Raw genomic sequence first — 27,357 nt, 5'->3', positions numbered from 1 at the left:
CCTTTGGCTCCGACCCGTTGGAGCACCTTTTGGCTGGAAGCAGTAGGTATGCTGGTGGCTTGTCAGATGTGCAGTTCGTCTTGAGTGGGCTGCAGGTGTGAAAAAGGCAAACGCGGCCCTCGAATACATCAGGAGAGGAGTTTCCATTTGAGATGAGGAAGTGTTACAGTCACTCTGCAGGTGCTGGGCTGTTGCGTTTGAGAAGGGTGGAATTGAATGGATTGAATGAGGAACTTCTCCCGTGAGAAGTGATTGTGAATGCACTTTCGTTTGCTTAGCTTAGCAAAAGGGAGACTCAGAGGAATAAGGCTGTCTATAAAAACACATCAATAAGAGTAAACATAAGGGAGGGGTGAAGAGTTGTTGGAACAAATGGGAAATGAGTTTGCAAATTGAAAGGAAACTTCCAATGACCAGGGTGAGGGTCTAGAGCAGACTTTTACTGTAATGGGGATGGAAAAAAAATTGTTTCACAAGTTTGAATTCATTCATGATAACAGTTGTATGAGATGGTGCCTGTTACAGCAAAGGACTAGATCTCCTGGTTTAGAAGACCCCCTAACATCCCATTTTTCTGTGCATTTTCTAGTTGACTCATTAATTTGGAAAAACAAACGCACAAGTACTTAAGTTGGTCAAAAATTTTGCTTTCTTAAGAAGATCCTGAAGACTTTCAGGTATTTATATGAGGGTTTTCGAAGGAAGTTGTAATGCATCTCCATCTAGTAGTTAGAATTTAAATGGTTGTGCAGTGGATCCTAACTTGAAAGCAGAAGGAGTACTAAGTCCTTGCATTTTGAGAATGTGCTTCCAGAGGGATGACTGTCTCCTGACAATTACAGTTCAGATGACCCTACACACATGCAGATCCCTGCCCTGGGGACGAATGTGTAAGGGAGAATGATGCGCATGACTCAGATCAGCATTTTCAGCACTGATCTCCTGGTTTTCAAAAGCGGCTGCCAGGAGGTGTTTGTGAGTCACCTACAAACACGAATCCAATCTAGCTCAGGGGTAGACAAGGCAGGGACTGTCCCAGGAGATCCCAGTCCCTCTGTGCCAGGTCCCTCTGACCTACATTTTGGAGGCTATTCAAGCATCTCTTTCTGCAGTCGTCTGGCAGGAGAAGGGCAGTTTCCCAAATAGCTGTGCTGGGAACCAGGCACATTTTCAGACATTCAGGCTGGTGCTTTGTATTCTGTCTGGGTGCTGCTGCAGCTCTTTTTACAGAGATGTGAAACCTGGGCCTCAGATGGGGTTTCCTAGTGGTCCATGTGCAGCTTTAGGAGGAGTGCATCGCAGGGAATATTCTCCACGTACAGCTCTGAACAGCTGTAAAACATGAAGATACATTTTAGCTGTGTGTCTTTTACAAAGGTGATGTAGCTGCTTGTCAAATGATCTGTCACTAGCTTCAAGTGCTGTCAGACCTTTACAGGCTTCTCAGAAAATGTGTCATAATTATATGAATTTTAAAGTTTATTCTTATCCTAATTGGATTAGTTAAATAGTCTTAAAAAAAAGGCCCCAAAAGCTTAAAAATTACTACTTCCCTCAAAAAGATCGTGAGAGTGGTATTTTATAATTACCTTTCTGTTATTTGCACATATATTAAAACAAGCATTTGAGACCTTGGCTTGGCCAAAAAACGCTATGTATCTTATGCATTTCCCTTATTTGCCTTTCATAATCTATTTAGCTGTCTCCTTAAAATAAGTAAACAAAAATCTGTTACGATTAGGACATAAGGATGAAATTCTGGGTAGCTCATCAAATTAAGAAATAATATGGTCATACTGCTGCAGTTCTCTCAAGAAAAATCATTTAACTTCTTTGTTGTAGTTTTCCCATTTGCACGATGTGGTTAATCGCTCCTCCTTCCTCTGGCTGTTGTACAGCTTGATTCATTAGTATTTTTGTAAAGTTGTGAGCCCCTCGGGAAATAAACACCACATGGATACCACATGTTCTGTGCATGCAGAACAGCTCAAGTGAGCAGCGAAATCGCTCTGAGACAGCACCAGCTGCCGCAGGGCCCAGCTGCAGAGCTGCTGTGCCTGGCGTGTGGGTGAGCCTCGGCACGAGCACTGGGGAGGAAGGGTGGGAGTAATGGGAGAACAGTCGGGAAAACGCAGATGGGAGAGATGGAGTATTGGTTAAGCAATCAGAAAGCGATGTGGTAGGTACCTTAGAAACTGAAATAATGCAGCTGTTTGAAGAAGACATGTCAGGGAGATTTGATTGCTGATAGGCGGTATTGCAAAGCTGTATGTAACGTGTAACAGTGGCTAGCTGGAGGACTGATTCAGGGCTGACGTAGCATTTTGGGTGAAGTTTAGTCCATTAAGGGTATTGCTCCATGTGTAGCCTTCAAACTGCAAGAGAAGCATGGGACAGTGATGATGACTGAATTTGCAAGCCAGTCATGAGGCAGCCCGAATGTTCCACTGTTTGCTTTCAAAGTAGTATACCTTATCTGCTGGTTTCTTCCCCACAAGGTTTTAGAAGAGAATGGAGAACAAGTGCCCTGTTACTCTGTCATGGTGAGTTTACAAGAAGTCGGTGGAGCTGAAACTAAGAACTGGACTGTTCCCAGGAAGCTCAGTGAGTTTCAGAACCTACACCGGAAACTCAGTGAGGTACGAATCTCAGTTAGGGGAGGGAGAAGATGCAGATTACTAAAATTTGTCAGAATGATGCTTGGAGAGTGGAAAACCAGATAAAAAATTAATATTGCCAGTTCTTATGCCAGCCTTTTGGCTTTTAGCCTTTTAGAGGTAGTTTTCTAACTGCATATTTCTGGCCTCTGCCAGATGCTTATGAAACTTGTTTATAATTTTTTTTTTCCTTAATAATGAATGTTTTCCTGAACTAACCCAATGTCAAAATGGTATATGCTCTGCACTGTCATGCAAGAGCCTGCTTTAAAAACTAGATTTTGTCTCTGGTTTCCAGGGAGGTATTAGAGAAGACAGCTTTTGGGGACAGAGAAGGTTTCCTTTTACAGTGCTTTAACCTTTCTGTCTGATAAGGGATAGATAATGATGGTGGTGTGAAGGGAAAGGGTTTAGACGTGTCAGCCCATAGTGGGTAAGGGAAGGTGTTTTGCAAGGTGCTGAGAGGGGTGTGGAAGGGAGATGAGAGTACAAAGGAGTCTTTTCATGTTCATTCTGAACCACCTGTGTTTTTCTGCACATGTATGTTAAGTGAGCTCTCTTTTCTCCTACACAGTGTTTTCCATCATTAAAGAAAGTTCAGTTGCCTTCCCTCAGCAAGCTGCCCTTCAAATCCATAGACCAGAAGTTCATGGAGAAATCCAAGAAGCAGCTTAATAACTTTCTGCAGGTAAGAAAACAAAGACAAAAACAACAGATGTCTAAACAGGAGATTTGAATCATGCCTTTGGCGTGGATGTTGTCTTTCTATGGACTAAAGAGGGAGCCTAGAACAAATAGGTCAGATGTAAGGTTTGACACTATAAATGTCAAAGTTGTCTAAGTGCCTGAAGTTGAGATGAGTTTGGCTGACAGTAACCATTCCTCTAGTGGTAAGTTAATGTAAACTTTGATTAATTAAGAAATAGTAAATAATGGATCCTGTAATTGCCACTTTTAACTATAACACTTCACAACAAATTTCTTACAAATTAGAACCTTTTTTAAATAAAAAGAAACTTGTAAGATTAAAAACTTTAATCTTACTAGTTCTAATACTTTAGAACTAGCTTCTTAAAGTATCTTTGAAGTATCTTTGTGAGACACGGATTTTTTTCTCACTCTACCTCTGAGCCATGTCTTAATCAGTTTTATTGGACAGCCTTGTTCCTTAACAAGAAATATTTAATTAATGTGTTGTTTCTGTCATTATTTTTCTTTCATAGAAATTGCTCTCTGATGAAAGACTCTGCCAGAGTGAAGCACTTTACGCCTTCTTGAGTCCTTCCCCAGAGCACCTCAAAGTTATTGATGTGCAAGGAAAGAAGTCCTCTTTTTCACTCTCCTCATTTCTAGAACGACTTCCTGGTGATTTGTTTTCTCATCAGGAGGTAAGCGGTAGAAAAGTAATCTTCCCAAATTTAATTACTTATCCAAAGTAAGCAGGGAGAGCCATTAATATAATGCATTTGAATGGCAGGTAATACTGGAAGGCATTTCCAAAGGTCATTTTTAATTTACTGTAAGTGAACAAGGAGTCAGCAATAAGAGCTGTCTATGAATTTAAAAGGTGTTTGTTAATACAATAAGTTTCTTGCCCTTTGATAAATATATATATGCAAATGTGTAACCTATCACAAATAAACAAATCGCAGTCCATGTAGGATTGTTTATTTTTTTTATAGCAGAATTTCCCATTTCTTGTGCTCTTGACATGTGTATTTCAGAGGGTTTTTGACAGGTAAAAATAGTTCTCTCTTAGGAAGCTTCTCTTGGCAGGGAACAGCTGTGTGTCCTTAATAATTTCTGGACGAATTCTGAAGCAAAGCTAGTTTTGACAGAGAATTTTGGCAAATGGTACAGGCTCACTGAGGGAATTTGCAAATACAGGCGGGAGCCCATGTGGGCAAACCAGTTGGAGAATTTGATACTAAGCCATAAAAAAACATGGTCTTTCAAAATGCAGTGAAGAATAGATTAGTGACTAAAATAGCTCACTGACTAAAATTGACCATAATTCCGTGGCTCTTTATTCTGTGTGGTTCATGTTGCAGACGTGCAGCCTCCAAGGAGCTGTTTCTATTCCCCTTTTTAGTTATACGTTATATGAAATAATTATTTTCTCATATGCTGTAGTTGTCTGCAGTGGATGAGCAGGATAAATAGAGTTTTGGGAACTTTTATGGTTCTAGCCTGTTAATAGGCAAAAAGGTGGACTTGCATCTCTCAGGAATGAGAAAATCCTATATATTTTCATTTTTCAAAATTGCACTGTATTTGCACCTAGATGATGAATGCATATGTCTCATTTCAGAGTAATAAATATAAAGAAAGTTTGAGAAACTAATTATACACTTCGATAGAAGTACTGCAGTTCTAAAAACAAAAGTGTGTTCACTTAGGTAGAAGTAGCATAAAAGCATAGAAGCATGAAGCTATTTGTATTTTGCTATTTAATTGAAAGACATCCTCAAGAAAAAAGCCAGACTGCACGTATATTGTATTACGTGAGTGTGTAGGAGGAGGTAGTTAGGAAATACGGGAGAAGGAAAGGGAGTTTGTAATGAGAGTGTGTGAGAGAGGATAGAGAACAAAGAAATGAAGCAGAAATGAAGCAATGGGTACTGAAAAACTGAAGGAAGTAGAGCAAAAAATGCCCAGACAGTGTGGCAGCAGAGGAGTCAGAACATAACTTCTCACTCAGTTTAAATTTAATACTATTTTGTACTTGCTACTTTTGAGACTAGGAGCTGTATTATGCCAGGCACTGCAAATGCAAAGACCATCCCACTTCACATCTACCTTCCCTCTCCTCTCTGCTATTTCCCTAAGCTTAAACATAAGATGAGGCAACAGAATATGGATGGGGAGGGAGTATAGGGGACTGTTAGACCCTCTGAATCAGTATGGCAAACGTTTGTCCTAGTTTAAAAATAATGATAAAATTAAGTGGAGGGAGGGGAATTGTGAGGCAGTCTGGGATCAGCTCTAATTTTCCTTGGACATTCTTGTCTTTCAGTGTGAGTTTCATATCAGCTCAGTCTTGCCCAGTGATAGCATTTTGGATAATTTACTACAGCAGTTAAACTAGGGTTGAATCGTTTGGTACAAGGTCATTAATGAAGTTGTGTTAAACCACGCGTTACAAAGCTGTTACAGTTGTGTTCTCTTTGTAACTAAGAATTCCTGGTTTAGTTTGTATTTTGGACTTTGTAGAAGAGAATGCTCTCATACAGCTCTCTCTTTGCCTTTTACGTCTCATCTCACATTTTTCAAATATGCTGTAGAGCAACAGTATTACCTCGAGTGCTGTTTTCAGGATTAGATATTACAGCAATTTCAGATCTTTTATATGTACAGCTCCTTGGACAGGGCTAGCTTCAGAACATACTTCTTAGCTCTCAAGACCAAAACAGAGGAAAAAATGCAGTTGATATCATCTAGAGGAAGGGCTTTTAGGTTTATGGAGTGTTAATAGATAGAAAATGCACTGTGGTGTAAGAATTTACTCTTCTCATTGCATTTTTCTAAATGATAGGGGATTCACTGAACAGCAGAAAAACAGAGCGGGGACCTCAGAGAGGTCATGGGGTTTACCCTCCTGCTCCAAGCAGACTCAACTGTACCGGCAAAATTCTTGGCACGTGTTTGTCTAACGTGTTTTTCAACCTCTGATAACTGATGTTCTCTGGCCAAGCAAGGCAGCGTATCCCACTTCTCAGCTATCTTCATGGTCAGAAACCTTTTCTTAGTGTCTAACCTAAATCTCCCTTCTTTAGCCAGCTAGCTCGTGTCCTGTCTGCAGCAAACACAGAACAGTTTGGGCTAGGATCATCTCAGTTATCAGGAGTTAGTACTTTCCTTTTGTCTTTTATTTCTTAGACTGAGCAGCCCCAATTTCTTCTAGTTTTTGTTAGGTTATGTTTTATTTAGTTCTTATGGTTTTGTTCTGGACTTACCGATTATCCATGTTTTTCTTGGAAGTGTGGTGACTAAAATTTGAAACACGATGCTCCCACTAGGCTTTCCCATTCCCATGTATGAAAATAATTTTTATATCTATATGTGTATGTATGTCATACAAAAAGTGCTCGTGCTTAAACATCATGGTATTACACTTGCCTCTTCCACAGCAGTATGGCCCTGGGATCTTTTTCTGTAGTCTTACCAATATCAATTGTTTCATTTCCTGCATTTACGCAGTGAGTTATCGCTGCTTTGCATCTGTCTTTATCAAACTGCACCCTGTGGGCTCAACTATAAATTCAGTAAGCTCACCTGCAAATTCAGTAAGCTTATTTTCTGTTCTGTTGCTCAAGTGCTTAATGAAAATATGGAATGATGTCTACTATGAAAAATTAAATAAAACATAATTTCTTGAATAATTAAAATGATGAAGGACCAAGAAGCCTGTTGACCAGAGGAAGATAGTGAGCAGGACTGGAGTTTGCTCCAGACTGTGTCCCTGGAGAAAACTCTGGTCATCGTCAGTGAATTTGTGTGCTTGTATGGTAAGAAGCGTAATGACTTGTGGTTTCCTTGTGTGGCATTTCTTGTCAGTATGGTGTGGCTTTTTGTTCCCTGCCCTCGGTCACAACTTAGCCTATCTCTAGCAGAAAGCTTTAAAAGCCTGGGACTCAACAAGCTGCGGAAGTTGGTAAACAGGGGAGTCTACGCGGACGTTTACAGTGTGCTTCAGTGCTGTGGGGTTTTTTCTTTTGTTTTTCTGGTTATGAGCAGAGAAGCAGCGTCTCGAGCAGTGCTAGGGAAAATGCCAAATGTGACACAGGAAGTGTGAAGGGTACGGGATATACAGGTGTTGGAATATGCAACACTGTGGAGTTATTTATTTATTTATTTATTTATAGGCTACTATGCAGTGCCATGCCTGGAGAAGATTCAGGGACTGGAAATGTACCTGAAGTCAATGATGGGCTTTAGATGGGATTTGGGGGGTGTGAGGAAGGAGTAAGACAAACTGATGTATGGCTGAGACACTGTAGGATACTCTCTGTATAGCAGGGTTCAAATGACAGGCAAGGGATGACTGCAAGATTGTGACCATAAGAATAAGGCCAAGAAAGACACCAAAATAATGCAAGAGAAATAGAGCCATGAAGCAGGTTTTCCAGACTGGATGACTCGGGGGGGTAAGGGGTGGGAAGGAATCAAGCAATATTAGATGTTGGAATGATAAGAAAGAAAGGAAGGCAAAGGAGGAGATGATGGATTTCTTTGAAAACCAGGGCTGAAGAAAGAAAATTTGTGTGCACGCCATTCTGACCATTCCTGAACTAGAGACTGGGGCATTGCACCAGCCTCAGCGGGGGTTGGGTCTACCCCACCGTGGCTTCGCTGTAAGCATAGGCAGGCAGGGGAAGATCCAGGAAAGCAAAGGGATGTGCTGGCTGCCACGAGTAATGGTAGGTGGTGTAGTCCTGATGCTGAAGCAGATCTTTGACACTGAGGAACAACCTGCTATCTGCTCTTCATTCTTGAATAAATGGTACCACCAAAACCGAGGTGGTTCAATCCATTCTTCTCCTGTGAGTCTATTCTGAATAACTCTACTCCCTTCGGTACCCTGAGCTTGGGTATCCTCAGGCTCAGGTCACTAAGTATCACCATACTATGTTTCTGCCTGGGACTAGTACTTGTTAATGGTGCTTGTCTTTGCAGTGGCCCGTTCCTCTTTCGCTGCTGGGTTTGGTTTCCGGCTTACTGCAAGGACAACTTGCTGGTGTCCGATCCCACCGAGTGGCTTCAGCTGTGCAAGGCACTGTCTGCTCTCCAGGGGAGCCAGCTACCTGCTTCCCCCTGTGCAATAACCAGATTTTGCCTCTTTCTTCCTAGCTGCTTGTGTTGCAAACAGCTCCAGCTGGCTAGCTCCCCATCCTGGATGTCCTTCCTTCATGGGTGTTGTGTCAGAGGAGGCTTTGCAATCACAAACGCCTCTGAGTGCCATCTCCTCCTTACAGCTCTCACCTGCTTCCTAGCAGTACGTGGTTCCCACATCACCTGCTTTCCCTTATCCAGCTAGTGTTGGCAGGACAATATAGGCAGTGGACCCTGCAAATCTGGGCAGATCCACCGAACATTGAGGTGCTTACTGGGGCAAGGTTGCAGGCAGAAGATCTAGCGGTGGTGATGACTCCAGCAGTGCAGAGTGTCCTCATCACCCTTGTCCGGTGAGAAGTGCAATCCCTTTTCAAAATCCCTGGTGAGGTTCCTGTTTGCCAGATCCTGCCAGCAGCAGAGTTGGTGGCTCTAATGCCCTTTCTTGAGAGGGCTGGCTGCGCTCCTTCCCCAGAGCATGGCAGTCACTAAAGCCATTCTGGAAGAAGGATGGGGAACTGCAGTGCATACCCGTGTTGTGTCTCTCTTCCTAGGAAGAAACGGAAGAGGATAGTGACCTGTCAGACTACGGAGAGGAGGTGGATGGGAAAAGGGACTCTCTTGCTGAACCATGTTTCATGCTGATTGGAGAGATTTTTGAGCTGCGAGGAAGTAAGCTGTAAACCTGCTTATTTGCTAGTGGAATCTGTTGGCCAAGGAATCTGGGGCACTTTGTAATTTGGATTTTTCTGCTGTTTCAATAAGTGGAAATGTTCTTGCAATCTATGTAGCCAGTTTGTTTGGAACAGAGCTGTTCTTCAGTAGTTCATAACTTTGGTGCTTTCATTCAAAAGTGAAATTCCAATATAAGATGGCAGTAAAAATGTAACTGGTAGGGGAGAGCATTTGCGTTCAATATTCTGAAGTTTTTAATTTAAAAAAAAAAGTCTGGAAAAAACAGAAGTACAAAAGCATGTTTTCTGCCTGTTAGAATGAATGAATTATGAGGAATGAAAGATGGCTTTATTACAGAACATGTCACCGACAAAGCAACATAATTTTAATGCCCATTTTAAGTGTATTATGTATGCATTTTAGTTCTACAATTTGTACAGTGGAAAAGATGCTAGAATTGTGGCATCTTTGAGTACCAGTTTTTTTTTTCCTCCTTTACGTAACTGAATGATGGTAAAAGAAAACTACTTTTGTTTCTATTTGAATGTGCAGCCACAGTTGACGCTCTATAAAATTATTTACAGGGTAACTATTACAAAATGCAGCACCTTCCAAAAATGGCAGATGTATCTTCCAAATATAGACTTTCTCGTGCTGATGGTGAACAGCATGAAGGAAAAATAAACCAGTAATTACTAGGAAGCACTCGCATTTGTTTCCTTTATTTATAATGAAAAGCTAACTGCTTGGTTTATTTGAGTGAAAATGTTTTCAGAATTTTAATGATGCTGCTGTGTGTACAACGTTATACTAGTAGGTATGAAAAGGGTGTGGATTTTGAGGGGTTTTCTTTTTTCAAGTAGAAAAAGGGGTTTGGGTAGTTGTATGGCTCAACAAACTTGAAATATTCTTAAACATAGAAGTTTACAGTATAAACTACAAATGCATATTATAGATATGTTTATGTAATCTGCAAGACTTAAAAACCATATAGCAAACAGTACAGGGAAAGCAGTCAAGAAAAACAAGACCCGTGTACAGTTAGTGAAGTCTTATAAAGGATTATAATAGATATGTTTACTGTAGGGGTGGGTTGTTGGGTTTTTTTTGTTTTTGGGGGGTGGAGGGAAAGGTTTTGGACATGATCATGGGTTCTCTAATGTTGTTAACCTCTTGATCTTTATTTTCTGTCATTTTGCGTTGTTCTAGTGTTCAAGTGGGTCAGGAAAACATTAATTGCACTAGTACAAGTCACTTTTGGAAGAACTATTAACAAGTAAGTAGCTGTTACTTTAACTGAACCTGCATTGTTGTTCTATGAAAAAAAGGCTGAGAGCAGAATTGTTTTTAAAAAAAAAAAAAAAAAATCTGGACATTCTGTTGTATGTGATGATCTGCATTTGTTTTCCGCAGCTCAATTTACAAATGTGTTGATTAGAGAAGACACAGATATGTGAATTATCTTTTTCCTTATTTTTTTCCCCTACACGGGGCTTTGCTTTTGGAAGAACACAGTATTTCATGGGATTCATTTTCTCTCTCTCTCTCTAAATATATATAAAAAAAAAGACTTGCTATCCTGTTTTTCCGAACAGCCTGGCTCTGAATGGCTTTTATTGGTTTGTGCTTTATCTTACAGTCCCATGAAGATTTTTGCCAGATCTGAAACCTGCCAAACTAGGTTTCCGTTTTAAGTAATTTCTTTCAAATCAAATACGCATTTCTCTAAAGTGACTGAAACAGTGTTTATACATGATGAGAACCATTAACTTGTAACATGAAACCTGTACATGCGTAACAGTGATGTGTTTTCATGAAGGTGGTTTTCTGTGTCATTTGAAGGCATCTGCCAAGTGAGGCCTGGATGAGGCTATGAAGTAAGCGTGTGTGTCTGTACACACCTTTCATGTGGAAAGCTAGATCATTGGTCAGAAAAATTTTGGAAGAGTATTCCTTTTCTTGTCAGATACAAAGACCTACAGTAAAACTTGATTCAATAAAGCAGATGATTGATACAAACACTTTTCCCATGACTTTTCGATCAGTACTGACGCTCTTACGCATGATGATGGTTTTTCTTACGAAAGTCTGTGAATCTGTGATTTCTGTAGCACATTCACATAGTCAGAGTGCCACTGAGAATCTAATGAAATGTATTATTTTGCTTTGGTGTAGCAGTGGGACTATTACTCAGGTAAGCGTCACAGCCTAGAAATCTACCAGCAGAACAGGCTGTTCCTTCGTCCAGTCAGTGACTAAATTTGCACATGCCAGCATGGCTTTTAAAACCTCTCACGTATGTTACGGAGCGGTAAATTGGACAAGAAGTGATAGGAAGTCACGCCGTTGACTCCCGGTGAACTGATGGTCTCTGACAGTATCCATTCGCCGAGTTTTAAGATGATCGGTTCGTTTGTTCACACACTGCTGATAACTAGCACGAAAGACACCTGAGAGAGGACAGAGAGAGAGAGAGAGTGTGTGTGAGCACAGCGTGCACGCAAAGTTGCTGTATAGCTTTTTACATGTTGGTTGAATTTTTACATTTATTGATTTCAAAGGGTTTGGCTGTACTGTGGCACAGGCAGTACTGCCTGGAGCCTGCTGTCTGCCTCGGACTCTGTGCTGAAGGCTACAGTGAGTGCCTGCAGCCACAGGAGGCGGCTGCTATCTCCGTTTGTAATCCCTTCAGTAATGTGCTGTTGATAGCTGTGAGGGAACTTACTGCGCTTTTATCAAAACTTCATCTCTTTTATCCCGCTGTGCATGCAACTAGTTTGGAGTTCACTACAGTTAGCTGATTTTTATGTCTTTACCCAGTGGAGCCTCTGTACTGCCCATCCTTGAAATATGTACACATTTCAGTGTAGTATTTGTGATATATGTTTGTGGATTACATTGAAGTGTAGCCTTCTCCACATCTCAGGTATCTGATCCTAGATCCTAGAGCACCCGGAGCTGCATACGACTTGCTGTGATGCTGGTGAAATCAGCTCAGATAAATTGGGATAATTACATGAAAATGAGCGTTGATCCCACTACTTTCAGGAGTAAAAAGAATAAATCTGCATAAAACGTGAAAGACCAGCTCTGATGTGCTCCCTTCTATACTTCTTTACAGGCAAATCCGTGACACTGTACACTGGATGTTCAGTGAACCAATGCTTGTTTACTACATTGGTGTGTTTCGAGATGCTTTTTGGCCAAATGGAAAGTTAGCACCGCCACCGAGAGCCAAGAGCGACGAACAAAAGCAAGAGACAAAACAGAGGGCACAGCAAAAACTACTTGAAAACATTCCAGGTGAGATCACTTTCATTCTGCTTAATCACAGATTTAATAGCTAGTAAGGAAACTGGTTAATCAAATACTGTTCTGCTGCATTTTAGATTTTTCCTGTAGAGTTGTAGATTATGGGTTTTTGCATATATAAGGGTAATTTTGGCCTTAGTCTTTGCCTGTCCTGTCTGTCTGGTAAAGGGCATGGATTCGGGTATTGGTGGATGCAAAATCCAGTATCGCTGTACTTCTGTATGTAATGTTCATCAGGGAACCTAAGCGAAGCCAAGACTCTCTCTGCTGGTTCTCTGTGAGCAAACACCATGTGGTTCTGCTACCTGGCACTACTTGACAAATAGGGAGAGTGGCACCACCCCAATTACTTCTTCCTCTTACATTTCGGAATTGAAGAGGGAGGTCTGCCCGTGCTGTCAGTGTTGTGTGTTGCTGCCTCTTTCCGATAAGAGGTTTCAGGGCACTGAATGTTAGAGGGACCTGCAGCCTGGGACAGAAGCATCCTGGACTGAGTGGGGTTTCCAGGACTTCCCTCTGCCTGCCCTTAGCTCCCAAACCCAGGCAGCTTCCTCTTCAGCATGCACGTTTCTGGGGCACCATCCTGAGATGCTCCATCCCGTCCCATTCACGGGACAGGGAGTCCAGTTACCTACTTCTGACTCTTCAGAGATCACTAAACCCAAAGGCACCTAACTGGGAAGAGACAAAATTCATTCCCTTTAGCCCTTGGAAACGCACTTAAACACAGCTTGAATGCTTATCATCTCCCCTCCATCTGAATAGAATGTACTTTAATGAGCTATTTTATGGCTTCACTGAGGTATCTCATATACCCCCTTGCACTGGGCTGTTTAATCAACTTTTACTGCAAAAATAGCAGCAGGTACGCGTGCAAAATACTCATCATCTGATGTGTAAACAACCCTCCATTTACTCTCTCTGTTACATACTCGCCTACAATAGCCTTCCATAGTTGGTTTGTCGTTTTGTTTGTTTCTGAGTTTGGAGAGAGACATCAGGACATAGCTGAATGCACCTTAAATTAATGATGAAGCATTGGATCACTATTTATTCTCTGATTTAATCCAAAATGTAAATAATTGACTTAGAATTCTCTCATCTGCTTACTTGTGGGAAGTGTGTGAAGATTGAGAGGCAATTGAAATGCTAAATCTGTTCTAACTGTTGTAGGAATTCCCTCTTTGTGGCTGAAGGTGTGTTTAAGTGAATGGTTTAATAATGTATGAGATGAGACTTGAGTCTGCGAGGTGAACTACCTAAAAGGCATGCTATATATCATGTTAAAACACTTAAAACGTTGTCATTGCCATGCATGCGCTATTATTTAATTTGGGTAACTGGAGAATAAGGGTATCTTTTCAACCTGTGACCCGAGTTACCTGTATGTTTTTGAAAGGTTGGCAAACGGGGACTGTGTATCTTGTAACCAAGGGCCATGAAGAGCAGTGTGTTTGTTTCCCCTCCTTTATGGGTAGTAGCATTAGCTGGAGGTTTTGCCTAGCATGAGTGGAACAACATAAGCTGAAGTAATGTTTGTTGCAGATACTCTGCAGAGTCTTGTTGGACAACAAAATGCCCGTCACGGTGTAGTGAAAGTGTTCAATGCGTTGCAAGAGAGAAAGGCTAACAAGCATCTACTCTATGTGAGTAACCAGAAAAGTAGCCGTTCGACTTTATAATCCTGTCGATTGCTGAGCTCTGCTCGCTCAGTATTAAAGCCTGGGGTGTGTGTTTTTGCAGAGATTTATGTTGGACTATTGTTCCATGTGCAAGTAACTTTTTTATTTTTTGTTATTAAAGGAAGTCAGAAAAAAAGTACTTGGTTCCATCATTTGACTGACTTTGAATAACAAAAAGCTGTTTAAGTTTAAAAACAGTATTGCGTTTGTCTAAAAGAGATCCTCTACCACATCCAACTTGTCTGACTTCATAAGGTGCAAACTAGTTTCTTCATACAGCTGAGAAAAATAAACATACCTTGGAGTATCCTAGGGAAGGAGAGCTCCAGGACTGGCTCACAGTTAGGACATGATAGCCCTCCAGAAGTCCCGCTCCTCTCCTGTTGGTTGGGACCGGTCGGAGCATGTGGCTGGATCCAAGTATAATACCTTCACTCTCAGTCAGTCTCTTCTGGCTCGTTTCCTTCGGCAGCCCGTCACCTAACGCAGCCTCAGCACAGGAGCGGACGCAGCCTGCTCCGGAGGTGCATGCCCTGCTGCTTGCTTGTGTAGCTACCACGGCTTCGACAGAACAGCGCCAGTTCGTACGGGGTGGGAAATCCCCATCGGAAAGCAGCTGCCCATGGCACTTGCCTTCTTTCAGCCTTAAGACACTTCCCGTATTACCTGCAGGGCGCGTGCTAACTTTAGGATGAAAGAAAAGTAGCTGCATGAATGATGAGCAGAAAGACCCTACATGCTTCTGTTCTCTGTGATGCTCTGAACGTGTCAGGAAGGAAAAAGAAATTCTTGTTTGGCACCTGCGCTCACCTTAACTCTTTTCTGTTTTTCAGGTTTTGCTGGAACTGCTGCTAACTGAACTGTGTCCTGAGCTAAGAGCTCATTTAGAGCAGCTTAATGCCACTTAGGTTTGAATCTGCACGATTGGACCACTAGAGAAATGTCTATGTCCAGTAATAGACATGAAACTTATTTCCTCTTTTCCATAGAGGGCTGAGGACTACGATTATTTTTAGCGTTTTTCTTTCCTCTTGAGTTTTTTGTGAAGTAAACAGACTTGAAAAGATCTGATGCTGTAGTAGGGTAGACAAAACAATGCTGTATAGTTGCCAATTTTTATTTAAATTGTTCTATTTGACTACTCTTCTGTTTCAAATATAGATTGAAAAAATAAATGTTCATATAAGCTGAAAGAAACCGGAAAATATTTTAAACATTTATGAAAAGAAATTTTGCTTATAGTGGTAAACTAATGAATGTTGTACAGTTCTAATCTCCTCACTGAGGATCTGAGCATTCCTTTTTTCTTGTGTATTGAAAAAGCCTTGTCGTGCAATACTACATGTAAAGCTATTGTGCAAATTTTATCAATTTTGTTTTTACCAAAGATTTCCCGTGGTTTGAAGCATTTGTAAGCAATAAATAACACAACTGGATTGCAGTACTTGATAATGAGGCTGTACTGATGACCAATGAATGAGTTTGACAGCACTGGTTTCGTAAGGAATATTTACGTTACTTTGAAGTCTGTGTCAAAAGTACGTATTGTAAACTGGTGTGTCCTAACAGAATGCCTGTGTTAAGTGTTAGTTCAGAGGTTAGTGCTTATGAATTGCTTCTATCAACGATTAAGTAGACATTTAATTAAACTATTCTAATAACTTCCCTGATATTACTCAGGGCTGTTTTATTCAAATACCCCAGTTTCAAACAACCTTCAAATCTTTCCCTTATTTTATACAAGGAAAGAAAACGATGTCTTCAGTGGTTTTTTTTTTAATTTATGTAAAAATATGTAAATATGGTCTTAATGCACATCTAAATAATTAAACATCATGGAAAATCCCTAGGTGACACTCATTACTTTCTTTTAAGTTCAGTACAGTTGTGCTCTTAGAAAAACTGCTTGCAGTTAAGGCTGGCTGTATTGTAAGGTACATAAAATCGGTATGCTATATTTAAATCAGTGTTTTTAGTAACATCTAGCCTTCTGTTCCAGCAGTTTCAAAAAAGTTTTCAAGTCACGGCACAGTCCTAAGAAGCAAGCCAAGTTCTGCACACAGAAAGCTTTACGAGTAAAGAGGTATTTAGAAATGTGCAAGCTTACCATAGCAGTCAGTAAAATTTACTAGTGGTTAACCAAAGTATCTTTCGGTAAGATATTCAGCATAACATTGCTCAGGCATACGCACTCCTAACCAAGAGGTTTTCAACTATTTCTAGTACAAACAGAGGTAGTGTAAATGCAATATGAAGAAGGATTGAGGAGAACAGGCCTTGTGCAGAGGACGTGTATTGAATGTCTCCATACTAATGGGGTTTTTTTCATAGTTCTGTAAGTAGTATTTTCTTGTTTTAGAAGTTGACGTGGTTTGAACTGTAAAGCTTGGTGTCATACAGGCCAATTTCCAACTTTGAATCTCTGCAGTCGAAGAGTAAAATGTGTTAAGACACCACGTAAGTAGATCTAGATGCATTAGAAAAGTATGTGAAAGAAAGTATACACACTGCTAACAAAGGTAAGATTTAAAAATGGTCGTGACCTGTGAATGGGCTGTATGTGAAAACTAGACAAGTTTGGGTTTTCAAGCTTTTCAGAATGTTGAAATTTAATGTTTAAATACTAAAAATGCAGAAAAAGGAACAACCGTTTTTATTTGGTTCTGGTTTGATTCATGTGCTATATAGCAGTATGACATGAAGAAAACACAGGACATCTGTCCCAGTAAAATGTCCTGAATAAACCTTAAGTCTTCAATACCGTTTTGAAGTCTGCCTTTGCCTCATCTCAGTTAAAGGAAGAGTGTGAGCTTTTTGCTTTCTCTTTTTTTAGATAAAAAAGATTCAGTAAATTGCTTTAAGTAGTACTTTATAGAAAGTTGAAAAGCAAGCAGTAAGTGATGACCAGTCTATAATTGCTGGAGATTAAAGATGGTTTATTGTAGGAAATACATTTATATGCCACTCACAGTTAAAGGAAACACTAAATTCTCCCAAGATTAGCTGCCAGTTCAAGGTCAGCAGCAACGGCAGGATCCAGAAGGCATGCCTTTGAAACCAAAGAATAGGGAATTCTAGTTTATAGCTAAAATAAAATTGTATGTTGTCAATATAACATAAATAAGGCCTTTAAGTTTTGTTGGCATTATCTGAGATAATCAACTTGTTAAAATATTAAAGAGTTAATATATTCAGCTTTAAATCCTTGTTTCTGATGCCACGTAAGAAAAATTCAGTATTTAAAATGAGCATACTTGACTATAGCATTAAGCGTGGTTTTATTTTTTTGTTCTGTTTGTTGGTATGGTATGTGCTGGCACCACAGTCAGAAGCACAAATCTGTTTGCAGACTGGATGAGTTTCATTCACTTCCATCACCTGTTTCAGTACCCTCTGGGATGCCCATCTTCTCTTTCTCACCTCTTTCAAAACTGACTGGGTATAAGAATGGTAGGCCAAAACCGCAGCTGAGCAGTTAATTTAAAAAGCAAACATGATTTTAATTTTAAGTGGGTATAATTGTACAGTTAACAGAATTATTTTCCAGGTACAAAAGAAACTGAACACACCCACAACTCTGTCTTTCACTTGTTCTGAAGTTACTGCTTCAGGTAGCTTCCTTGTTTGTTTTCTGTTCCTTCTCTTTTGTTGTTGATGTAGAGATGCATGGCACCAGTCAATAACAAGCATCGCTTTTTATACTAAGAAGCTAGTGGCATTCCTAGATCAGTCTCAGATGTACAGCTCTAGTGAATGATGAGTGAAAGCTGTAATTTCCTTTCAGTTGTGGTGGTTACGCTAGACCTGATGGAAGACAGTGGGAAGGGCTATGCAGCAATTTAATCCTGATGGGCCTAGGACTACTGGCTATAGTGTTCGTAACACCCCAGTTCACATTCCTTTCCTGATCTCCCCCTCATCCTGTCCTCTATAACACTATTCACAGCAGGAGAACAAAATGTTTAAAATGTATGTATTCAGAGGATCACCTGCTCTGCTAGGCCTCTTGTATCAGTGGCTTCCCTGAGTAAGGAGCCACAAAAATTATTTGATAATTTACCATTTACAGAACTCTTTATTTGGATTGCACCAAGCTGGACATGAAAGTATTCACTTGCTGAAACAAATGGTCTCTACATGCACAGAAATCACAGTCTCTCTCTGAAGCACAGATCCAATCTTGCTACACTCCCTTCAGTTGGCATAATCATCTTGCCTTGACTGTACCTTTAAGCATCACTGATATTATTTAGCAGATTCATCTTCTAGAAGCCATTACTGATCTTTTTCCTCAGTAATAAATCTCACTTAAACCTTAGAAGTTTCAAAAAAAGTGACCTATTTGTTCCCCTGCGTATCAGTAACAGTAGATCCTCAGCTATCGCTAAAAATGTAAACGTAAAAGTAAGCATGACAACCAGTTACGACTGATTTAAGTATGGTTAATGAAGGTTGTAATTGTTAGAGAATCTAAAGCAGAGGAAAAGTTACAATTTTTCAGTTTGAGAGAATGACAGCAAATCAGTTGGGGATAAAATTATTCAAATCACTTAGCTAATTTATCTTGCAAGTTACCAAGCTCTGCTGCGGTGATTATCGCAGATTTTTTTTTTTTGTTTGGCAGAATGCATTGTTTGCTTAAGCAAGTGGGCAGACAGTATCCTTTCAAGACTATTTTTAGTAGTTTTCAATACACTGTTATCACTCTTCATTTTCTTGCACAGATACTTTTTTTTTCCTGCATAAATAACGTTGGAGTCTTTAAGCCAACCGCAAGTTTGAAGACTCAAATCCAAGGTATCACTCAATTTCATGAGATATAAATTAGTCTGTAAGACTTTCCCAGCTTACCTTAGAATAGTATTTTTTAGCAGCGGCTTGATCTTGCTGTACCCCCAGGCCGAGCTGGAGGCATCTAGCCAAATAGAAAGCAGCCATAGCAACCCCCTTGGCTACGTATGTAGGAAGACAGTCAGTTATCTTTGCTAGCACATCGATGTCGTCGTTTTCTGTAACCCTGTTGTGGAATTTACAGCATTAGGTTAGATAGTGCCATTTCAAGCAATAATTTAAGTCGACCACATATGACTTGACAATGCCTCCTTTCCGTTTACATCATTGTCCAAAATAAGCTGAAATTTACATGTATTTACATGGATTCTTCTATGCAGTATTTGAAGTTAGTCTTATTTGAATATTGTCATATTAAATAGCAAACAAATATGTAACTTTTGCAGTCACTTTCACTATAGTTATACTAGTTGTAAAACGCAGCATGTTTTATGCTAATTATTCCTATTAAAATATTTCATGGAAATTAATATATATGTGGAAGAAAGGCAAAGCTCTTATTTCGTGTAATTGAGCAACCTCATCTAGTGGAAGATGTCCCTGCCCACAGCAGGGGCGTTGGAACTAGATGATCTTTAAAGGGCCAACCCAAACCATTCCATGATTCTAAAATTCCAAGTTCTTACTAGGATGTTGGCAAATCATAGTAATCTGAAGATCCTGGACACACTTGAGGGCCTCAGGTTGTAAGACCCACTTAGGACAACCACTTACGACTGCTTCAGCTCAATTATTTTCTTTCTCCTGCATGCGTCTGTCTGCTTGCTGTCACCTTATTTTCAGCATGTTGTTTTTATTAAGAACCGTTTTAAGAATCAGAGGGACAAAGTGAGCATTGTTTTAACTATCGGGCTATAATTACCTAGTATTGTTACTATAATATTAGGTACAACATTTTCTAAGTGGGAATTGTTTTTTTTTCTGACTGTTGTCTTAAAAGAGAAATCCCCAAGCCCCATATCCTTTCCAGATACCAAACAGTAATTACATGCTGCTTCACACATCACTTCAGTTTTTTTGTTGTGTCAGATAGGCGCAGACTTGACAGAAAAAAGAAAGAAAAGTGCCAGTCATTTCAGTTTATAGCTATTCTCTATAAATAGGTGTTTATGAAAGATTGTTCTGAAGTAACCCTCTGCAAGTCAGCACCTGATAAATCACTTGAATGTGTTGAGAGCAATGTTCTCCCACCTAATTTGGTCCCATTAACAAATACAGTAACACAACGGGGAAAAAAACCCAAAGACTTACTAGCAAGAACATTCAAATATAATAACAGTAACCTATTACCTCTTTTATCTTTTCTGATACAGCATTTTTGCCTTCCTTTCCAAAAGACACACAGCAGGATGCTGATGCAAATAACACTACCCAGTCAAGTCAGGCAAAAATTCTAGTTCAGCATAGTTGACTTCAAGAACGTACCATAGCAATGGGTAAGTAGAACTCTATGGGATAACAAAATTGTTATTTGAAGTGAAGTATCAGTAGCTAATCTAGACTCCAAAGACTAGGCAAGGTTATACTGCACATAATCACATTAATGTTTGTGTGTTTGTACATAACGTAACAAACCGCATAGTTGGTATGAACATAGAAGGACAAACAAATTTGAGCAGAAAAGGTATTGATGCCTGATACAACTGGTGGAACTGCTGTGAGATTTTTGCCTCAAGGCCAACTGCAATCTCAATTCAGTGGAACTCTTTCAAGGATGGCGGCAGTATCTTTTGGTTCAGAAATTGTCATTTCTGGCTGTAGTAGGGGATTTCATCGCTATTTTCTGCAATCATAATTGCAGCTGATGAAGTGCGGTTTACTTGTCTGAATAATCTACCGTGCAGCATTGGCTGGAGGGGATGCACTCTAAGCACAGAAGAGCTAGACTAGACCGCATAGCTATCAGTCTACTTACAGTGCAAGAGAAAGAAAAGCAGCAGTTCAGAGAGAAAACTATCCTTTTCAGCAGTGAGTACAGCAAACAGCATTCATTGCTGAACTACTGAATTACCAGAGCTGCTGCTATGCAGTGGCATATACAAGGTGCAGCTTCTGTAAGATGGTAAATTGTGACACATTTATCGCTGGGCAGCAGCAGCTTCATAAACATACCACAAAAAGCACCAATGCTGTTGTGTGTAGCTTGTATAAGTAGTCAGTTAGTCTACCTGCATCTTATTTCCAGCAAATTAACTCTGATAGACAGATTGAACTTTTAACATATACTGGCCAGCTCTGGAGGTCTGTCACAAAAATGTGCTGTTCATCAGCTACAGAACTGGCACCAACATTGCTTTTCTCCTCCATGACTAGTTCAAGGTACAGAAACTCGATACAGACTGGCTATTTTAAATACTGCAGCCTATAACAGAAGTCGCTATTTCTGCAATACACAAACCACTCCAGAGTATGTAGGTAGAGCAGCGGGTCCCACAGTGACTGCCTGTGAAAAGGCCAGTCAGTGCTCCCCAGCTGCGGCTCAGACCAGCACCTCTCCGCAAGCAGATAATCGCCAGAAACCACTTGCGTGCAGATGCCTATCTTGTGGTCCAGGCTTAAAAATGCCGATGCGGTATGCATCCCCATAAGCAGCAACTGATGAAAAGCTAAAGGGCGGTAACTTGGCACTGGGTGCAGCAGCTACTTCTAGGTCCTAGGCCGTGTTGCCCAGAGTGCTTACTGCAGGATCCCACCCAGTGTCAATGCTTGCATGTCCTGTAAAGGACACAGGAACTGGACCAAAGCACGTTGAGCCACAGAGTAAGGAAATGATGGGGTGGAAGACAGTGGATAGAAATTACATTAAGATGGGGGATGTGGAGAGCGGAAGAATTCTTGTAGGGGTTTAAAAGGGAAGGGCGAAGGCAGGAGCCTAGAGCAGATTGTGGACTGAGGAGACGGGAAGGCAGGGTTGAGTGTGGGCGTCTACTTGGGATTCTAGTTCAAGGCTGTTTTGCTTCACAGGATCAGAAAGAAAAGTTGAACTGTACTGAATAATTGGGAACCTTATAGCATGAGTTTCGTCGGTAGTTTGCTGTTGCCTCTTTAAAGGTGAGGTCTTCCAATTCATTATCTCAAACGTCCTTGAGTTTGAGACAAGAGCGTGAACTTAATCATTTTAATCTGAGTTCCATGGTCTTATGTGAAGAATTACAATAAAAAATAAAGTGAAATTAACTTCACCTTTTGGCTACTGCAGCAGCTGTTGAGTAAAATTTTCTACTGTAATAATATTCCACAAGATGGCCTTGAGCATAGATGTTTCCACGTTCTGCTGCTTCTCTCAAACACTTCAAAGCAGCCTTAGTGTTTCGACATACACCTTGTCCATAGAGATACATAACACCAAGTGCACCCTGTGATTCCAGGTTGCCATTGCCACATGCTTCTGAATGCCAGAAAAAGGCCTAAAAAAGAGGCACAAAGCTGGAGTATATATTCACTTTAGCTGCTTTTCTTGCATACTGTTTCTATAAAAGCTTTTACATTAACCAGTCTATAAAAAGTGCTTACACATAAAAGAAAGCACAGTCCTTGTAAGGCTTTTAAACCCGCTTCATTTACTGTCAGAGCCGTCAATCAGTAATACCTGCTTGATTTCTGAAGGGTACCAAGGCTGACAAAACTTTAATCCATTATATCCTTCTCCCTGATACTCCCAATTAAAAAAAAAACTAAAAAAATATCAGCTAGCGGTGTCAAGTGAGTCAAAATGAGGGATTCTGACCATCTGTTCATACAGGCTTAAATGGATGAAAATGCCTAGCAGTACTTATATTTGACTCTGAAAACTGTATTTTATCACTGTACTCTCTCTGTGAAATTAAAAATTAATTGGAACTCATGAAACTGAAAAGGTACAAGTGGGCTTTACCTTCTTCAGATCTTTTAGAACTGACACAGAATAAAGCATTCCTAAAGTACTCTGGGCCTTCACACTTGCTTTTGGGTTCCCATGGTCTGCAGCAATAAGCCACAACCTAAGAAAATGGGGACAAAGAAAGTTTAAGTAATACAGCATCTTAGCATCTTATACTCATCAGGAAAATTACTGACTGCCATTACCTTTCAGCCTCTTTAGTTGACTGCTTAACACCACATCCTTCATAATATGCTCTGCCAAGATTGTATGCAGCTGCAAACTTCAAGTGTCTTGCTTTTGGGGAATCAGAGTCGAGTATTTTCTTCATGTATTCCACTCCCTTTTCCTAACATTGAGATACTGTAATTATTGCATTCAGACTGGGAAGAGGATGAAATAAAGAACCTGAGAATCCACTGACTTCTGCAACACAGGTTATTTTTCCACTTTGAAGAAAGGCTGTGGCATACTGGTAGGACAGTCTGGAGAATGGTGTCATGACAAAGCAGAACTGATCTTTGGTTATTAGACAGCCCCTAGATTTTTGACTCCAGCCTATTTTTAATGTGAAACATTTCCTTATGTTATTTATTATTATTATAATAAGAGTATTTATTACTCTTCTTCATTGATAAAATTTTTCTCAAACATATTCTTGTGCTTACATAAATGAATGTCGCATCCTAAACTTGCTACATGTTCAATTTTAGACTTCTGCAATCTGTTTCATATTGCATGATGTATCTGAAATCATAAAATAACCTTAACAGAAGGCAAAGCGATACAATAGCACACTCTGAAGTACCTCAATTAAAAATACCTTAGATTCATAATGGACAAAAAATGATGTTGTTAAATAAGCAACCGGAGAACATTGCATATGGGCAGCTGTATGGTGTATCATCCAAGGATCTCGTAGGTATTTTGGAAACAAGACTTACACTGTTAGGATTTAGCATGGACACCCTGTTTAAATACACTAGAAAAAGTCCTTTATAAAAGGTTCCTCTTTTATTCACCTCTCATATTGTTATATGCAAAAAAGAAAGAAACTTTGCTAAAATCCTTATTTGCAAATAAGCCAATGCAGTAATTATACAGGCATACAGAACAAACTAACCACCTCTAAAACACAGCAGAATATTCTCTGCTCTGCTGACAATCCTCTAAGCACCAGACAAGAATCAGAATTGTTAATACAGTTTGGTTCCTGCCTTGTAATCTACCCTTTCTTTCATCCTCCTTGTATTCTTTCCTCGTACCACTCTTCAAGATCATGTTCTCCAATAAATTAACTCTTTTCTTCTTACTGTAGCAATACATGCCTTTGTCTTCCTTTTTTGTAATGTAATTCTTCAATTTGAATTCCTCAAATTCTTGTAATTCTTCATTTGTCTAATTTAAAAATATTTCTGCCAACCACTGGCAGAAGTACAATATTCTTTAGCATCCGTGTTAAGAGAATATGAAGTACCTTCAAAAACATCTTTGTGCAACGGATGTTTTACATTTTGAAATACAGTTGTTTGATTTCCATTTTTACACATTTTATTTTCATTTATATGCACTACTTATTAAAAAGTAACAAATTAATAGCAATTTTTAAACATAGCTTCCACGCAAAGTACAAACAAACCCTTAGAAGTTATATTTTAAAATACAAATTATCTTAAGTATTTTCCAGATAAACCTGTTTTATTGTAGCTATTTTTGAGAACTTCTTCAGCCCAGAACCCTCTCCCTTTAATGATGCTTTGTAAACATCTGTACTTTATGAAGCTAATTCTAAACCAAAGACCTGTTTATTTTAAACTAAATAATCAAGCTTATAAAGAAGCTCTTAGTAATTATCAGCTAATATTAAAAGAAAAGTAAAAGGTGTACAGCTAGGTTACTCACAGGGTCTTCTTTAGTGCCTAGTCCATCATAATGCATTACACCAAGCTGATACATTCCTTGAAAATCCATATCCTTGATTTTTTCAAATTGTATTAATGCTTCTTCATACAACCCCTGGGAAAGACAGAATAAACGATGAAATACACAGAACAAAGAGTACATACGGCAACTTAACTCTCCAGTATATAATCTCTTACAGTTTTTCAACCTGGAGCATTTCCCTCATGAAAAAAGAACAAAAAATTGCAACCATAGAAGTGGCAGAAAACAGAAGTAGAGTAAGTCAACAACCACAAGAAAGTTGGACAGGATGGAAGCACTTACGACTTTCAAACAAGTTTTCATTGTTTGGTATACAAACATCATCTCCGAAACCAGAAGATGTTCTAACAGCCTTTCTTCCCCTCCCCCAAAATGCCATCTTTTTAATTTAAGGAGATAAGAGTCTAATTCAGCTGCCCTGTCCCATCTATCTGACATCCCTTAACTTACGTGAGCTATTCTTACACCTTGAGGGTTTCATCGTCTGCTTTTACATCTCAACTAAGGGTTGGTTTCACAAAGACTAAACTCAGCTGTCTGAAGACTTCATAGACCCACCTGTCTGCCCCACATTTCTTATGAAGGCGTAACCTGCAACAGCAGAGATACTTTCACTTCTAAGAAGAATCTTAGAGAGCATTTGCTTCTGCTTTAAGTCAAAGAAGAAACTATATTTAAAAATACACAGTTGTTAAACAACTTTGTTAAACACAGTTACAGCAAATGTAACGGTTAACTGAGCCAGGTGTCCTTACTAAAATATTTTTATGCATGCATGTCAGCATACTAACTAAAAACCATTGAAATTAAAATGTTCTTCTCTATACTTTTCCTTCGAATTCCCTGTATGCCTTGATAAAACAATACCAGACTGCAAAAGCTTAGAACTGAGCAATCATTCGACAGTCAGTCAAACATCCTCACGATGACAAAGCACCCCTTGTTAATACCGTCCACACTATTAATTGTCTAAACTGCTAATTGTCTCACCAGCTTAGCCATTATGACTGTATGGGCTTTGTTTTTCTAAAGAACTCCGAGAAAAAAACAGTGCCTTTTTACAACCAGCTGTCATGAGTATCAAAAAGAAGTACGGGAGGCACCTGTACTCTCTCACCTTTCCTGAGGATTTAGTGCTATAAGGAGGAGTCATATGGCTCTGATCAGGCAGTGATTTTTTCTAACGTCTGAAATTGCAGTACTATGAGAACATGCATTTTTAGGCACTACAGACATATGTCCAAAAGCCTGGAAATTAAAACCTCCTCAAAGAATAAATTTAGGGATGGACAGCAACATATAACATGGACATCCAAGCCAGCTCATCAAGAAACAGGTCTTCTGCTCCATGGGGTCAGTCTTGATCATGCCAAAAATCGGGCAATTCATTGACAAAAACATTGAGGAGGACAGGGCCCAGAAAGCAGAAACCCTGAGTGAGTTAATTCTGTTCCTGCTGCAAACCCCGAGACTGATTTACACTGTGCCACTAGCTGCACTGTAAACGGTACTGAATCCATGCACATCACATTTGAAAATACGTGACTCGGTACTTGTACATTCTTTTCCGTCTTCCTGAACTGGGTTATTCTAATTTTCACAAGAAATTGAGGTTTAAGTTCACCTGCCAGCCAGTCTTACGCTGTTCCCTGAGCATTTACTTTCAAACACATAGGCGAACAATTTTAGCCGAAGTGGGCAGGGACAGAAATCTGAAAGATAACAAGTTTCATCAAAACTGGTGGCTAGGTAGGGAACAAAGATTGAAAGCTGTGTCTCGGGTCAGGGACCAGTACCACGTAACTGAAAACACCGTGTGTTTGGCCACTCAGCTGGCCAAAAAACAACTCGGCTTGGAAGTTGGCTGTAAGGATAGGCTGCCGCTTACTGACCTGCTCCTTAGGAGGCCTGGGAGGGAACTGGAAGACACCACTAGATGCTTGGGGAAAGCGTAGGAAAAACTTACTCAGGGGAAACGCCTGGTGATTTTCATGGGAAAAAAAAACAGGCACAGGCACCTCTTGTAGTGTTTTTAAGGTGTCTCTTTTTCCACTGAAATGGTATTGAAAATTGTCAGCTTTATAATATTTACTTAAAAGAAGGAAACCACAACCTCTTCGTAGTACAGTTGTCCTTTCAGAAAACGTGCCAGAGGATCTCCACCTGCCGTTCTCCTCGCCAACAGCTCCTCCGCTTTTGCAAATAAAGCAGCACGGCTGCACTTCTCTGCTTAGAAATAGACACACATTTGGTTTTTTCCCCAAACGGATGGAACAGCATCAATGAGCACACTACAGGTCTGAAGCTGGCGGCGTTCCCTTTTTATTACATTTTTTAAAAGACTAAGATGAAAGAGCGGGCTGTTTCATAAAAAGGAAAAATTCAGTGACGACAACCTGACCCTTGCGAACGTTAAGCTCGCCGCGGAAGAGCTTAAAAGCGATCCTGGACAAGAGAGGGGACTTCGCATCACAAAATACCTTCCAATGTCTGCTGGGAAGCGGCGAGGCTGGGGCAGCCTCACGGGCCCGGGGCAGCCTCACGG

General features: G+C 40.0%; 2 protein-coding genes across 2 annotated transcripts in view; one reads left to right on the top strand and one right to left on the bottom strand.

The window, feature by feature from the left end:
* SNX25 (sorting nexin 25) overlaps positions 1–15,599 on the top strand; it is a 77,081-nt gene extending 61,482 nt beyond the window's left edge. Inside the window, 8 exon segments of the mRNA XM_009330670.1 lie at positions 2,499–2,639; positions 3,232–3,345; positions 3,881–4,045; positions 9,044–9,161; positions 10,374–10,440; positions 12,286–12,467; positions 14,022–14,122; positions 14,992–15,599. Coding sequence (XP_009328945.1) covers positions 2,499–2,639; positions 3,232–3,345; positions 3,881–4,045; positions 9,044–9,161; positions 10,374–10,440; positions 12,286–12,467; positions 14,022–14,122; positions 14,992–15,066 — 963 coding nt within the window. The 3' untranslated portion in view covers positions 15,067–15,599.
* Positions 15,600–17,084: 1,485 nt separating this feature from the next.
* Positions 17,085–27,357, bottom strand: part of LRP2BP (LRP2 binding protein) — an 11,738-nt gene continuing 1,465 nt past the window's right edge. The window contains exons 2-8 of the mRNA XM_009330720.1: positions 26,926–27,038; positions 24,771–24,884; positions 23,075–23,217; positions 22,884–22,989; positions 22,193–22,416; positions 19,010–19,175; positions 17,085–17,207 (exon numbers count right to left, since the gene is read on the bottom strand). Of these exons, the coding sequence (XP_009328995.1) occupies positions 17,142–17,207; positions 19,010–19,175; positions 22,193–22,416; positions 22,884–22,989; positions 23,075–23,217; positions 24,771–24,884; positions 26,926–27,038 (932 nt within the window). The 3' untranslated portion in view covers positions 17,085–17,141. The remainder of the gene's footprint in view (positions 17,208–19,009; positions 19,176–22,192; positions 22,417–22,883; positions 22,990–23,074; positions 23,218–24,770; positions 24,885–26,925; positions 27,039–27,357) is intronic.

This window comes from Pygoscelis adeliae, unplaced genomic scaffold (genome assembly GCF_000699105.1).
Source record: "Pygoscelis adeliae isolate BGI_AS28 unplaced genomic scaffold, ASM69910v1 Scaffold167, whole genome shotgun sequence".
In the NCBI taxonomy this organism is placed as follows: domain Eukaryota; kingdom Metazoa; phylum Chordata; class Aves; order Sphenisciformes; family Spheniscidae; genus Pygoscelis; species Pygoscelis adeliae.
The sequence above is the reverse complement of the archived record's forward strand: the minus strand, read 5'-3'. Positions and strand labels throughout refer to the sequence as shown.